This window comes from Anopheles stephensi, chromosome X (assembly GCF_013141755.1).
Source record: "Anopheles stephensi strain Indian chromosome X, UCI_ANSTEP_V1.0, whole genome shotgun sequence".
Classification (NCBI taxonomy): Eukaryota; Metazoa; Arthropoda; class Insecta; order Diptera; family Culicidae; genus Anopheles; species Anopheles stephensi.
Window position 1 is genome coordinate 12,219,467 of NC_050201.1, and position 16,029 is coordinate 12,235,495.

The following is a 16,029-nucleotide window of genomic DNA, read 5'->3' on the forward strand; positions in this document are numbered from 1 at the left end:
CAATAGCTCTCCAAACCGGGTGACTTCGTGCTCGACTCAAACTCTGGGAGGGGGGGGGGGGGGGCAGACCATAGCTCAGCAGGCACCCTATTCCTTATATACCTTGCGCAGAAAAATTCCCGTGATGGCTCCGTGTGTGAATTCCAGCATCTGGATCTGTACATAGACGAGATTAATTGAAGGGTGAACACCCCTCAGTACTTTGCGTCCAACGCGAAGGTCCTTACTTTATCTCACCCTTTTCACATACAACACATAAACACACACCAACAAAAATAAAAGCAGCCAATGTTATTTTTATTATTGTGCATTTTTTCCAATTTATTTACCTTTCAGTTGTGTACACTACACGCATACAGCTACAATTATTTGTTGGTAAAGTAGTGATAGTGTGGAATCATTTTATTCAGTTTCAGATAATATTTTTCACAATTCACAAAAATATGCTTACACTCAAAACGGGTCGTTCAGTCTAGTACTATGCAACTTTAAACGTAATACTTATCAGTCAGCTAAAACGCCACCCTGGTGACAGTTCGTTTGACAGGCACTAAACAAGTAGGCTGAATTTGTTTTTATCATACAAATAACGAGAATTAAGCTCAATTCTAACAAGTTTTCTTACATCCCTTTCAAAATGGTAAACTAAAACTGTACTCCCGCAGTGACGCGCATCGGTCCCGAGATTATTGATCTTGAGTTGCGCTAAAGTTCCTCTTAAAATTATACTTCTCCGGCTCCGGTTTCGCTTGTATATTGAAGACTCACATTTGCAGGGAAAATAAATAAGTGCACTACTGTGTGTTGGAAATACGGAACGGGATTAATAAATAATATAAATAACCGCCATTTTGTACGCCTGGAAAATAAAACATGCTTGCGTATATACATTGTCTACATCTACTTCGAATAGTACTCGGCGCTACTATTACTCGAATATTAACTATCTCTCTCTCTTTCTCTGGCTCGCTCTCTTTAGCGTCAATGGTATGGCCTCTTACTCCAGCAAAGTCTGCTGGTTCTGGAGCTGTTGCTGTAGGTGTTGCTGGAGCTGCTGCTGTAGCTGCAGCTGTTGGTTCGCCTCGAACCAACTGAGAAACGATGCATCCTCCGCCAGGTCCGCCTCATCCTGCAGCTCTGACTTGATCAGCATCAGATCGTCGTACTGCTGCTGATCAAACACGGACCCGTCCGGTTGGGACACGATCGAGTGGTACAGCGAGTCAACGTCCCGCTTCGAGTCCGTGTCCGGTTCGAGCGTGTAGTTGCTCTGGGGCGAAAGAGCGATCGCGGACTCACTCAGCAGATCGCCACTGCTGGAGCACGTGTCCTCCTCCTCGGCGAGTGGGACCCGCTCGGTCGAACTGTCATCTTCGTCGTGTAGGCTTTCCGGATCCAGATACTGGAAGGTGTTCGTGCCCGGGATGCGCATGTACTGGTGCCCGTTGATGATGGTGATTTGCGTTTGATCGAGCGACCCTGGGCCGGGTGGGCCAGCAATCCCCGAGCCCGTGGTGTGCTCCAGCTTGCTGGTGCGTGGTTTGATTGCGAGGAAGAAGTTTCCGGCTTGACCCAAGGGTTCTGGCGGTGGTGTGGCGGGTAGTTGAGTGTCGGGTGTATCGTCGGCAAAGGACGTCGGAACGCGTCCGGCCGTTCCCGTGCCGGAATGTTCCAGCAAGCGTTCCAGACTTTTGATGTACTCCACCGCCATCCGGAGCGTTTCCACCTTGCTCAGCTTCTTGTGGACACCGCGAGCCGTTGTGCCTGCCTCGAACGCTTCCGCAATTTCGTCCGGGATACGCTGACGCAACGCGGCGAAGCCATTGTTTACCTGCTGCACACGGTTACGTTCCCGAGCGTTACGACGCTCGACGGCGGAAACGCCACTTCTCGGCTCCGAACTTCCGGAACGCTTCCGACCGGGTGGACATGGAGCACCGACTTGGACGAGCTGTTTGGCGAGTGTCTGGACGTTCACTGTCGGTAGCACATTATCGGCGCTGACGTAGTTCCCGAGCGGGAGCTTGCGCTTGAGCGTCCCGGGTGTAAAGTCACGCACCGTCACCACCATCTGATTTTCCTTCAGCTTCATCCGCTTCGGTGGGTTGAGTGACGACATTCTGTCGGTTGGGGACTTTGTTGGAGAGTTCGCTTGGGGGATCACAATGGCGACAGTTGAGTGATGGTGTGAAGCTGTTGCTTCTGTCACATCTACCAAAGCACTTCACAAAACGCACAGACACATAGACACTCACACAGGCGCACTCGCGCACCGCCACAAACTATAACTCCTAGATGACTGACGTAAAGTATACGGGAGTGTGCTGGAGCAGCGAGACTTGTCCGGTCGCTGCCGTGGTTGCTGTTGTTCTGGCGATGTGTCGCGTGCCCCGAGCTCGCAGCCGGCGCCGGTCGTCGTCTACTGGCACAACATTCAACACAATAAAGAAGGAAACGTTCCGATCAGCTGGGCGAACGTGCGCGCGCGCGCTCGACGCAGACAGTAGTTGTGTGTCGGGTACATACAATCACACCTGGCCATGCTCGCCCAATTGCGTTCGGTCGGACCATTGATGATCGAAAGCACCCGGGGACTTGCCAGTTTCCATTCCATTCCATTCCGGCCCATGTGTAACGATCTGTCTCATGCAGACATACGCACGAGGTCCTGTTTTCTCTCTCGTCCCCCTATTGCTGCGCTACGGTGGAAGATTACGAAAGGTCCTTAATAGCTTTCCTCTCTAGTTTTTGGCTGACGACGTCGACTTTAGCTGTACCTTGCACGGGAGGGAAAATAACACCAGTACATAATGACCCGTTTTTCCCCCCTAGTCGATTGTGCCGAACGAGCAGGATCGCTACGGAATTATGTATCAAAATTGCGCGAAACTGCACGAAAGGTACCTGAAGACCCTAGCCATGGTGACGTTTACGGGGTGCGGCACCAAAAAAAACCCGGTTTCACGATACGGTTGAATGCGCGATTCAGGACCTCCGTACGCTATAGGGGACTTGTACATAGCCTCACTCGTATGATAGCGAGAGGGAGCGAGAGAGTCCCTTGCGGCTTCATTGCATCAAAACTTTATTCGCACACGCTTCACCGTAGGGTTGGACCCGATTTTTGGCTTCGTTTCCGGCGCGCAACGATAGAGCTCCGGTCGCCCGAAGTCGCCTGTACAAGAAGTCATTGCCAACAGCCAGCTTCGCCGTCCCCTGGATTCGCCCTCGCACAGTAACAACTTTGAAAGTTGTACTTCAACTCACCGAAAGGACCTCTTCGAGCGTGGGTCGCGTACAAGTACTTTCACAGTCGGCTTCCAGCTTCTTGGTTTTCTTGGAGTGCTCTCAAGATTCCGCTACATGGTAGTTCCATTTTTTTTTGTGTGCCCCTGTCCCAAATGTGCACCCTCTTCATATGCAGCTTCTCGCTTCCCCGTCCCTTGGCGACGTCCCGCACATAAGCGACGCGCACGTAAGATAAAAACAGCCAGCGCACGCTGAAGATGTTATTCTCGCTATCAATTTTGAAGCTGTCAAGGCGCGCGTTTTTTTTTTCATTCTCCAAGAGGGAAAAACTATCCCACGAAAAGGAAAAGTGTCTTTCCATCACGAGACATGGGCCGGCTTCGGGAGCGAGGCTGATCGACATTAAAAATCGGTTGCTCAAGATTTGCTCCTATCCTCGGTCTCGTATTTCTTCGTCTCCCTTTGCGTTAGGTTTTTAAGGATTCCTATTTCTTCAGGATTCAGTTGTGTGTGTTGTGTGTTTTTTTCGGTCTCTCTCTTTCTCGTTTTTCTTTTTTCAGTTCAGTTCGTTCGTCCTTGTTCGATGGCCGTATCGCGTAAGTGCAGTGAAGCGAGCGCGCACCGAAGGAAGTTAATGAACATCACGCGAGAAAAACGTGGAAAGGACATGGACAAGAATTGTAAGGATATTAAGGACTTTTGGCGGGATGTTGGCGAGCTGCGCAATACATTTTGGGCAGGATGCGTTCTTGTGTTGAAACACAATTTAAGAACTTACACTTCTAGAGCAATTCTAGAGTTCTGATTGTAGAAAAGTTTAGGAAGTACAACTATTTTCGATATTATAACACATCTCGGTATGATAATTAGACATAAACATTCCTTCTCCAAAAGGATAAACAAAAACTGGAGGAATCCTACACAAATCCTTGAAGGCGAAAATCACATCCTTTAGGCACCCATCACAACAATCCTGGGACCCTTTATTATGATCCTCAGGTCCTCGGGATCAGTGAGAGAAAACTGGAAAAAAATCTAAATATGAAGACAAAGGCAACTGTCATAGTTTCGTCGAAATTCTTGGTCCTGTCTGTACGTGTGCATATATTTCTGTGTGTGTGTAATCATTTTAATAAAGGACGAGATTTACGATCCAAAACTCATCTCACCAGAAACTCATCCAACCCGAGGGGTTTCGATCTTAATCGTTCTGTTTACTTTTGTCATTTTCGTTGCTCCACGTGAGCCTTTGCTTTAGATTTGTCTCATCAGCAGGCAGAAAAAAACGGGGTTTTGTTTGCTCACACACAGATATAGAGCGCACCCTTCAGCAACGGGCACGAAATAATCCTTTTGCTGTGGATTAATCAAACATTTTCCTTTACCGAGCGACGCCACAGGACACAGAACAATCTTCGGCATCCCGTGGAGAGATGGAATAAGAAAACAAAACCAAAAACTGTCACACACTGATTGTCCTTTGGCAGGACCTTCGCATCGAGCGGGTGAAGCAGATCTGCGACCAGGATCGTTATCTGTCGTACGTTTCTGGGGACATTTATGAGCCGCACCGAATACCGAAATAATAAATTTGTATCAATATAACCGCAGCCGCTGGGTGAGCGTTTTCCAGCGAAAAGATCGGGCAGGACGATACTGTCCTGGGCCCGGAGTGTCAGAATTCTATCAGGACACAAGCTACCTCTCGAGTGAGACGATTGTGTGGGAATGCGGGCTTTTGGGGGTTTTTATTTTTGAATAAATAAGAGTAAGGACATCTTCCGAGGACACTGGAATTTCTTGAGGTTAAGCAAAGCACCAATGAAAAAAAGACAACTATTATAATAAAATCATAAACTTAATGGCACTCTCCAGTCCCTGGGGTATCAGAACTCGGTTGACGTAATTAGAAATGTTTCCATTCCCGGTAAATGCACAAAAGGACACCAGGAAATCAGGCAAAAGGCTCCAACCCTTCGGGACTGTTACCAATTTGTCGTGTAATGAAACTGTCCTTATCCCTAACCTTTAAAATTGAAAAATAAAAATTAGTTTGACTGTATTTTGATTGATTTCTCCCCACCGTTTTGCTTGAAGGCTCGATGCACTCGCTGCAGTTTGTCCAGTGTACCAACTCGCCCGTGAACCGGATGTACGCCCATCATTTCCTGTGTCCTGGTCGGGTTGAACCACGATCACCCAGGACCATTTAATATATTTTGGAAGAAAAAAAAAACGCCGAGGTGAAATGCACACACACACACAACAACAAACTGGCGCACGAAATAAAGGCACATAAATAAAAAGGGTGACCGATCGGGCAGAAATCGTGGTCCGTGTCCGGTTTATGTGTTCATTTCCGGCAAAGGTAGGCAAGAGGATGCAAATGCTAAATGGGGTTGTCGAACGAAGCAAACATTTTCGGTACGAGCCGACGCGTTTTTCTATCTCCCTAGGAAACCTGGACAAATAAAAAAAACAACAACAACAAAAACACACATACACATACGGTTTACCGGTAGGCATAGATTCGATTCGTTTATTAAACGCACAGTGAGTGAGATTCATTGGAGGGCGCCAAAAAACTAATAAATTGTAGACCACTCGATGGCTAAAATCTTTAAGATGTTGTGTGTTGATACTTAATTTTTAATGTTAATTAGGTATATTAATAAACTAATTTCAATTTGTAGTATTGATTTTGTTTTATTGTTCTTGTATGAGAACGCTTTTTGAATGTTTGTCTGGCAATAACGCTAATGTTTTTATTGGTTTTTTACAAATAGATTTATTTATTGAAGCTAACAAACTTTTTTTTTATTCATTAAGAACGGCCTGGCCGTATTGCTTTATTACAAACATTTACCCAAGCAAAAATTAATATATTTTTTCTCCTATATCTGACTGAAAATTTTAACACATAAATTTAAAAAAATGGAAAAACAATAATGCATAATTTTGAAAATGCAATAATAACAATTAGGTGCAGATAGTTATAGATAAGTCATTTTTTTCTATCATCAAAAATTAGTTTAAGATCATGAAAAAATAATCCTTTTATTAGGTCAATGTACGTCATGTATTAATTTAACATTTTAATTATGGCGGCTTGCACCATATGTGATACGTGGATATGCGATTTGAGTCGCGCCGTACTTACGTGGTTCATTTTCGACGAGAGAGACGAACAACAACTTGCTGAGCGAGCCAATTCTTCCATTTACCGACTGTCCAGGCAATCGTGTACATTCTAGATGAGAATCTTTCTTACTGGATTGCTGGAGACATCGAGGCCTTACCTTTAGTATGGGGGCACTCGAAGCTCATCGGCGTTGAGTCGGCCAGGCGACTCTAGGTATTCAGCGGGAACGTCCCTTACTGGTTGGTTTGGTTTCGTATTGCATAGCGCAACTCGCTAGACGAGTGCGCTAGTCGGGCTTTAATGTTCTTATTGCAATGGGTGTTTGGTCAAATTTGCTGAATATGCTATTCTTGGTGGGGTATAGGGTGCTTGAGTTTAAATGTATGTATGTACGTATGTTTTCATGAGGTGTTTTTGAGATGTATAGCAGAAATGCTACACTACTTTGTGAAACTCAAGCAAAAGTCATACAAAGGTAATAAAAACCTAAACTTTTAAACCTAAAAATTAAATCTTTTTCTCTGAACTTATCTTACGAAGGTCATTTTTCTCAACAATTTTAAGGAGCAGATAGATAGTTTCAAAATCGTTATTATGATAATAAGAATAATTAGTTCTATTTTTGGTCAAATTCAGACTTATTCGTAATGAAACTATTAAATAGAATTATGTAACGTTTTAGGGCTGACTTAAAGAAATCATGGTAAAAGATATTTAGTATAGAATATAAATTAAATTAAATTTAGTCCACCAATTTTCCCATAATGCCCTAACGTGTTGCAAAGTATTAAAAATTGCTTCCGAATCGTTTCGAGCTACAAAACTCCAAAAAGTTTCTCCGTGAATCCTCAAGCATAGTTTTACGAGAAAGAAGACGAAAACCCCATCCGAAGACATTACGGGCTTGCGGTTTTCACTAACTCTCTGCCCGATCAAATAATTACCACAACAACAACAACCCTCACAAAACTCTGCCCCAGCTCTGCCCATCGCAACGTACGGAGGGATAGTCTCATCAGCAACCATGTCCTTGGCCGTTTGCGGGAAACACGGGATACGCGGACAAACCAATGCTCGGCAGGAAACGCACACAAACCGCACTTCCTTCGCCAGGCCACAAGAACAAGATCCTGCCCGGGCCGTACACGGGACAGGAAAACTTCGAACCTCGTCTAAAGTTTCAACGCACGCAACTCGCCAAACCGAACGCACTTGATATCCGTTTCCGCTCCGAATGCGACGGAAGACGGAAGGAATATGTTTTGGTTTCTTCGTTTCTGGATGGACGGACCCGTGTGTGTGTGTGTAAGTGCTTTTGTGTTGTTGTTTCATTTTGCAAAACTGTTAAGAAGTGTTTTGGAGTGTTATGGAAGATGCCAACTGTTGGTAAAGAACTCCAGCCTTGCTTACGGTTCGAGTGATTTTGAAGCATTTTGTTGGAATCGCTATGTTTTATTTTCCGCATAAGATTTTCCATTTTTCTTGAAGTTGAAGCTGAAGTGGACATGAGCGATCCTGTAGTGTCGGTGCTAATGAAGCATCCCCCGACGTCCGTTCCATTTCGCGGAAGTTTGCCCGGGTGTAGAATTTCTCCATCTTGCGCCTGGCGCTGTAATAGGACACGCTTTGGGCACACGACACACACACACAGACACGCCCCGTTCGATTGGTCACTCGATCGTTTCTTAATGAGTGCGTAATGTGCTACGGAGCACAACACTTTAAGGCTTCACATGCTTTGCTTTCAGCTGTGTTGGGAATGAATGAATATGACTGCACTGCTGACCTGCGCAACAAATGTCCAGATGTGGCACACTTTCGTATTTTGGAACAACACTTCTGTACACAGCTTGCTTTCTTAATGTTCTATTTATATCTTCAAGTGAACAACAGACGACAGCAAAGTGTTCTTACTGTAGCATTTGAAGCAAATCGCAAAAATCTGCTCAGTATGACAGTTAAGATGTCAGTTTTGTGTCCTCAATGCCTCAGGAAATCTTCGTAGATTGTCTAACGGTCAAGACATTATTGGCATCGCTTTAATTTGGATCAAAAATCCTCCAAATTCTCATAGCTCTCTAGTTCGATTCAGATGACAATATCTTCAACTCCCAAAGAGATCCCTGGAGATCGTCTGATGTCTCCGGGTGATGTCTGATATTAGATATTATATATTCAATTTTTTTGATTTGTTACATCATATGACCCAGATTGACATCACAATTGAGCTGGATCAAAATTCTTCCAATTTCTCACAACTCCCAGAACTCTAGTTCTACGAACGTGGCCATATCTTCAACTGCCAAAGAGATCCCTGGAGGACCCTTAATAACCACCAGCTGGCATCGCCAACGATCATGCGACCTGATGACAATTGCTTCCTGCCTGTGTTTTTGAATTTTCAAAGTAATCGTTAGCTGCTCCGCGACATTCCAAATCGCTCTTCCTGCATTGCATTTACATCTTCTATTGCTCTATCCGTCCCGAGCATAGAGTGAAGAGAAACGGCAGCAAAAACATCCATCTGCATCGCACTGGTAGCGACCGAACACATGTGGTACCGATGTTCGTGATTTTCCAACGTTTCTGACGGGCAAACGCTTACGCCCGTACGCGACACAGTGCCTGCAGTTTTCGATTCTTGCTGCATTTTCCACATGTGTGTGCAACGACACTTGCAAAGTACACGCGACGATGATCGGAGCGAAGTGTGTTCGTTTGGCTGTCTAGCTTCCACCTGCAACACGATCGAGTCTGGCAAATCCTAACAGCAAATAATTTGCCACTATTTTATTACGGGCGAAAACGTTCAACGGCTTCCAGAGGGAAAATAATATCGGACGTTGACAACCGGTAGCTTCGTTGCGCATTATGGCGAATGGTTGAAGATAAACGAATAGCCTAACGCTAGGTTTGTTTTGGAGGTTCATTTTCGACATGTTCGACACTTGCGCTCGCTTAAGTTAGCACAGATGCTGTGGAGTTTATTTTCGCTTCGGTAGAGCAATTTCGAACGTGGTGAATCATAAACGATACCATGCAGCCGGCCTCCGTCATGAGTATGGATGGATGCTATTTTATGGCACTTCAAGCAAAACTATTTTCATTTGTCATGATAAACAACTTGAATATAGCTCTCATGAAGCGATTTCTTACCAAGGTAACCATTTGACTTGATTAACATAATGGTTAATGTTCATAATTAGTTGAACTGATTGCAAATTTTGGATTGATTAGAATCTTTAGAGTTTTTTAATTCATCTCATCCGCAACGACTTTAGTTGTGTTGTGTTGTATCTCGATTTTTTCACACTCCGAGGTTTGTGTTATACCATACTGAGTCCTGTCTGATACACTAGCCACACGTTGAATATGCTTAAAGATTAATTTTTGAGATAATGTAACCGAATGAGTATATCGGTGGTAGAGGCGTGCCGGTCTTCATACGACAGGACCGGGGCTTAAATCCCATCCGAACCGATCCTCTTTAGTGAGGACTGACTATCCAATTACGAGGTATCAGAAAGTCTAATGAGCCGGAAATAGTAGGCATAAGGAGGTCGTTAGGCCATAAAGAGAGAAAGGAGGAAAGAGAGAGAAAGAGAGAGAGAGAGAGAGAGAGAGAGAGAGACTGTCAATAGTTTTTTTTGCAGCTATATCTGTTATATTCGACATACTACAATTGAAGTTCGTACTCCAATTCGTTCGCAATTGAAGTTCGTATTCCAAGAGGTTGGAAGTTGTCTAGTACTCTTCTTCTTCTTCCTTGGCACTACAACCTCGTGAGGTCTTGGCCTGCCATTTCTGGCTTTCTGTGACTTGATTTTACCCGTAGAAAAGTAGTCAGCCCAACGTACGGGGAGGCGGTCTGGATCACTGATACGGCCGGTAGTCCTCTACTGGCACGAATCCTGGACTATGCTGGCGGAGGACTGCAATGCACTCGCCATTTTCGAGCGGCGAGTGCTCCGGACTATCCTTGGCAATGTGTGTGCGAGCAGGGCGTGTGGAAAAGAAGGAAGAACCACGAGCTAGCTAAGCTGTTTGGCGATGCAGACGTCCTGACAATTGTGAAAGCTGGAAGGATACGCTGGTTCCAGGACGGTGCTTGTCAGCCCCTTGTTCGGCACGAGGCCAAATGGAGCACAGCGAGCTCGTTGACTGGATCAAGTGGAGTCAGCCTGAGGGAGATTGGATGCAGCTGGGGGTGGAAGAGTGCAGCCATGGACCTAGTTTCCTGGAAACAGATTGGACACCAGGCCACGTCTTTAGAAGTGGGTGAGTTGTATCTTGAACCAGATGGGCAATTCGCCTTTAAAACTATACAAAACTCGTCTCCCATGTCTTAGACGAAACCATCCGTGTGTGTGTGTGTGAAGAAACACCAATAGATCAAAGGACCTCAGTCAAGACGGAGCAGCCACTGATCATCAGAACCCAGAAAGGGCTGATGCTGGGTGCTAAGTAGTAAAAGCCATCAGATATTATCGTCGTTAGTGTAGCCTTTTATAGGTCACAAGAAGATCTTCAGGGATTTCCTTGAGAGATGCGAGTATTCCCAAGTTCTATTCGCAAAACCGAAAATTCTGAGAATCCTGGAAATTGTAATTATATAGACGAGTTTCATTACACTCTAATTCTTAGGCCAACTACATACTTGGACCACCAATATCTCCTGATAACTCTTTGCTATAGCTCACTGAATCACAAAACTAAGGTCATTTCAAGGTCTCAAAAGATTTTCATGAGAATCAATGCATGATATGTCGTCTTCAGTCTCAAATTTTTAGAATTCTTAGTCTCTCCAAGGTGATGCCAATCAGTCTGAGTGTGTTCTGATGAAATAACACAAAAAATAAATATTTTTTGCTTTATTCTTTACTCATCGTTGTACATACCTAGCATTGTCCCTTCCGAAAGCGGTTTGCAATATTATATTAAATCCTTTTTTTTCGTTCTAACACAAATAAAATAATCAATTAAACGCGATCTTTTTACACGCTTCCGAACAAGACTCCCCCGTACAACATATATAATCCGGACAAACGCTTTCCATCACACCGATCATGGAAAGCCAAATGGAACGAAATGATGAATTGGATTTGGTTCGCCTGGAGGCTAGGGCTGATTCTGGGGCAAAAGATGTGGATAAAAACGAAACCTATTAAATAAACGTCCATAATAAATTCCAATCTGGAATGAGAAAAAAAACTTCACCTCGAACAGCGCCGATCAAAATGTGGAAAAAAGCACGTCCTTTTGTTAGGAAACGGATCAGGAACCCCTCCAAAACAGGATCGATCATCGGCCAACATACACACGAAATTGGAATGGGATGTCGATCGAGAAATGGGAAACAACCGAAAACTGCTCTTAGTCCTTTGGCAGCGATTCGAATTCTGATCACGCCTATCACGAAGCTAGGGCTAGGGTTTCATTCACTTTCCGATAGTGCTTCCGGTTTCGAATCGACTGAATGTGTTTGCTTTTTCCGATTTTATTTTTTACAATTTTCACGCAGGTTAAAAAACTGATAGAAAAGAAGGAAAATCCAAATTGTTGGAAATTTAACGAGAGAAAAAAAATAAATCGATCACGGTTGTCATTGTCCGGCCAAAGTCTAACTCTAACCGCGAATATCACCTGCACCTGTATCCGTCGCTATATCTCTCTGCCTCTCTCTCTCTCTCTCTCTATGTCTCTCTCTCGCTCTCTTGCTTCTATTTCCTTTAACGGGAGCGTGTCCAGCAGCAGAATAATCTTTAGCTTAGTTTCCAAAATCCATCCTTTTGATGCTACTTCGGTCTCAAACGTCATTCTCGTAATAATTCCTGTTTTCAAAACAATCAATTAGTACGGTGAAAGAAGGACACGCAAGCCATTGAACGGGGTTCGGGTGTGCTCTATTAGGTGATTAAGAGTATAAAGCTAACCAGGTACATCGCAGACAAAGGTTTCTGTCGATGGCTTTGTACGGATGCAGGGTTACTCGAATGAACTGAAGCAGATAATATTATTGGGGAAAATGATGACTTTAATGAAATGTTTCAACAAAATGATTACGAACTAGTTTATAGTGAAAATTTCAGTTATCAAAAAGCAGTAAAATTTAAAAAAAAGGTTAGCTTCAGCCCTATGGGTTTGAAAACAGATAAACAATTGGGACGTATTGGACTCTATACGAATCAATATATCATGGACGTTATTAATGTATAGAATGGTTCAATACGTACCACTTAAAGCTATATCAGTGCGTTAAATGCATACTGGCGTGATATAAAAGACTTGTTCTTCTTCTTGGGCCTAATGACCTCTAAACCCTAATGACCTCCATTTCTGGCGTACTAGACTTAATGATACCACGGAGTTGGAGGGTTAGTTCTCACTACCGAGGAACGGTCCAGATGGGATTTGAGCCCTGGTCCTGCCGTATGAAAACAAAACATTCTGAAGTTTTTTTTACGTTTATAGAGTGTCGATAGTTGTATAACTCAGCTAGAAGAACTCAGCTAGAACTCAGTTCACCAGTTCGTGTGAACAGCTAGTAACAGTAACCACGAAATATTAAAAATATGACAATAGCCTAGGACACCTATGGACGGAGTAAGTTGAAGGACGGAAAGGACAATAAACTGCCCAAAGCATATTATATCATATATACTCTAGGTATTTCGTCATGAAGATAATCTAAATTTTAAATTATTGTACAATCTTTTTTATAATCCATAATTCAACATTTGATTTGAATTTGAATCAACATTTGATTTTCGAAAGTCAATAATTTTTACGTTGGAAAACCCTGCCCAGCACAAAGTACACCGGATAATAATCCTTTCGGTCCGATGCATTCACACAGCGTTGACAGGATTACGCCATTGACCTAATCGTCCTGGACCATCATCACAACCACAACGGGCGCGTTAACGAGACGCTGTCAAAACTGCATTTGGCCGTGATCCCTCCTGTAAGGTACACAACGTCCATCGTCCTCTTTATTATTCCGCCAAACTGAAGCACACACACACACACACACACACACACACACACACACACACTCGGTGAGTGAGTCCACCATGACGCAAAACCAACCCGATCGTGGATGCAAAATACAGGCCGTGATGTTTTAATGCCCTCTTCGACTACCACGTGAAATGTGTCGTTTCGCTCGCTGACAGTGGACTCCGGATTGAATCCGATTGGCAGGTTTGTTTTTTTTTTTTTTTTGTTGGTCTGATTTCAGCGGTAAGCTTCCCTTTAAATCATCCGGATAATCCGCTTACCATATTCGTTACGGAGGCTCGGAAGATCTTTTCCCTCTGGTCCGGATTTCCGTTCGGACTTCGGACCGGGGCCGAAGTTCTAGTGCCACGGGTGACGATGACACTCGGGGAGGGGGGGGGGGGGAACAAAAGTGAGATCAATTAAACCACAGCTTACGCACGTTTTTGTTATACAATTTCACGGTGTACAAAACAGTTGTGCCGTACCGGTGGATTGCGCGTGCGCATTATCCGGAGAACCGTGAGTGGCTAATCCGCCAGACGTGTGGACACAGGTTCATGGTCGCGTACGTGCCCACACAAAAAAAAACCACATCCAAACAGACGGACGCGATCTTGGATGGCGATGCGGCGATGCTCAGGTGTGGCCTGGAACACAATAACCCACATTTAATCTTAGACACACCGGGAGCGGGCGCTGGGTCTCGGTCACGTGCCGAGCAGGTTTTCTGTGGACGAGTTCGGGAGTCCGAAGATGAAAGCAAAACGGAATAAGGGGAAAAAACAGACCCAGACAAAGCAGCAATTATGGACCAACTCACCGTTAATCGTCGAGTCTAGGGCGAATTTGGATCCAGCTATTCACAGTTCAGTAGCTGGAGCACGTGGACTAGAAGGTTAGGAATTCAGTTTGCTGTTGTCAATCATAGTTACGCTATTCTGGCGAGTGAAATGCTTCCGCACGTTTCCACGTGAGCTGATGGGGTCGTGCCTATGCGCATAAATTTGGCAACACCCATCTCAAGACAGGTAGGTTTTGAATACATTTGTCTCAAGCTTTTTTTTTTTTGGCTCGGAGAGGTTTAGTCTAGGGACCAGACAATAGCAAACAGATAGCAACCGAAGACACCTTTACGACAACTGCTAGAGGAGCAGCCCTATTATCATACTGAAGCGCAAGTGCAGTATCGTGGACCGCCCTGTGCAGCTAGAGTCACGTGCGAAGATGCCACTGCCAATGCACTTTGAAGCTTCTTGCTTCAACCCCGGCTAGCTAGTTTCATCAATCGGCTACCCCTAGGCAGTTTAATTTATGACTGTCGGTTTCAATGCCCGGAATGTGTTGGCGATAAGCAGAATCGCGCACACGCAAGGGTCAACCGGTCGATGCACGGCTTCTTGGCTGTGGCTCCAAAAACAAACAACAAGAAAATGCACACACACACACAGACACAAACAAAGTCACCCAAAAGAAAGAAGAAGCAGACAAAAAAAATAACAATGGAATGTAGATGCGCCACACAGTGCCTGTGCACCAATTGCACAGCAAAAACGAAGAAGGTCAGGAGCGTATGCAAATCGGCTAGTAGTTAGTCGGTTGTTTTGCAAGCCCATCATCAGCTGTGGGGTAGCTGGGGGCCCTTACCTATCGAAACAAATGATTTTCTAACCGATTTTGGTTGAAAAAAGATGAGAGAAGAATGGATACTGAGAATATTCTGAGGATTGGACGATTCATGAAGGACTACCGGTTTGCAGTCGGACCTCAGATTCTCAGATATTACTGAACACGCGGAGATCTTCGAGTTCTTCCAATGGGAGATGAGATCTCTTAAGATTTCATCAATAATTCTGAGTCTTTTCAACTAGAAAGATGAGATATTCTTTTCAGGCAGCTATATACTCTCCACACGTCAAATCCTCGTCAGGCCCTTAGACTACTATCGTACCTACTATAACGCACCCTCGCCGACGTACACCTGCAGCGCAACTGAGGACGAATCCTGCACGAAGCTCGGCACGTTGATAGTCCGCATTGCATGAGGTTGATCGGCGATGCGGCGTTTTCGGTTGATAGGTTGTGAGAACGCGCGAACTCTAACTCTGCACTGGTAGCCACTACCACTATTTTGACGGACACCGTTACGTGCCTGCAGCCCGGATGGGTAGCTGCAGTCGTTTGGAATGACCGCGCGTCGCCAAAATGCCGACAGGGTTGCCCTAAAACGGATCAAGACAACCGCCAAGCCAGTGCGGGAGCAGTGAGCATCGAGCAGCGAATCGCGCTGTGCAGTTGGTGGCGTGAAGGTCCGGAAGGTGGTGGGAAGGAGGGCGAGGATGCATGTTAAGTGAGCCGGCCGGGCCGGTCAAACTGATGAATAACCATTGCCATTTACAATTTGATGAAAAGTTTATTGCTACAACGTTCCCGGACCACCCTTACCACCTTGTGCCTGGCGTCCAGTTTCGGGTTGTGCAGTATGCAGTGATTTGTATTTCTTTTTGTCTTGCCGTCTTGTGGCCCACCTTTCGCTTTTGCCTATGCACTTCTTCGGGAGGGCGATAGGCGAAGAAGAAGTAGAAGCAGTAGCGGTTAGACTGCACCGGATCGCATGTGGCCGATTATAAATACTTGGC

At 44.8% G+C, this 16,029-nt stretch overlaps 1 protein-coding gene across 1 annotated transcript; it reads right to left on the minus strand.

The window, feature by feature from the left end:
• Window positions 1-276: 276 nt before the first annotated feature.
• LOC118507892 (achaete-scute complex protein T8-like) lies at window positions 277-2,637 on the minus strand. The gene has a single exon (XM_036047134.1). It carries the CDS (start codon window positions 2,117-2,119, stop codon window positions 998-1,000), a length of 1,122 nt encoding a protein of 373 aa, XP_035903027.1. The 5' UTR covers window positions 2,120-2,637; the 3' UTR covers window positions 277-997.
• Window positions 2,638-16,029: the final 13,392 nt, after the last annotated feature.

Coding starts and splice junctions, on each gene's coding strand:
- LOC118507892 (XM_036047134.1), bottom strand. CDS start 2,119: ATGTCGTCACTCAACCCACCGAAGCGGATGAAGCTGAAGGAAAATCAG.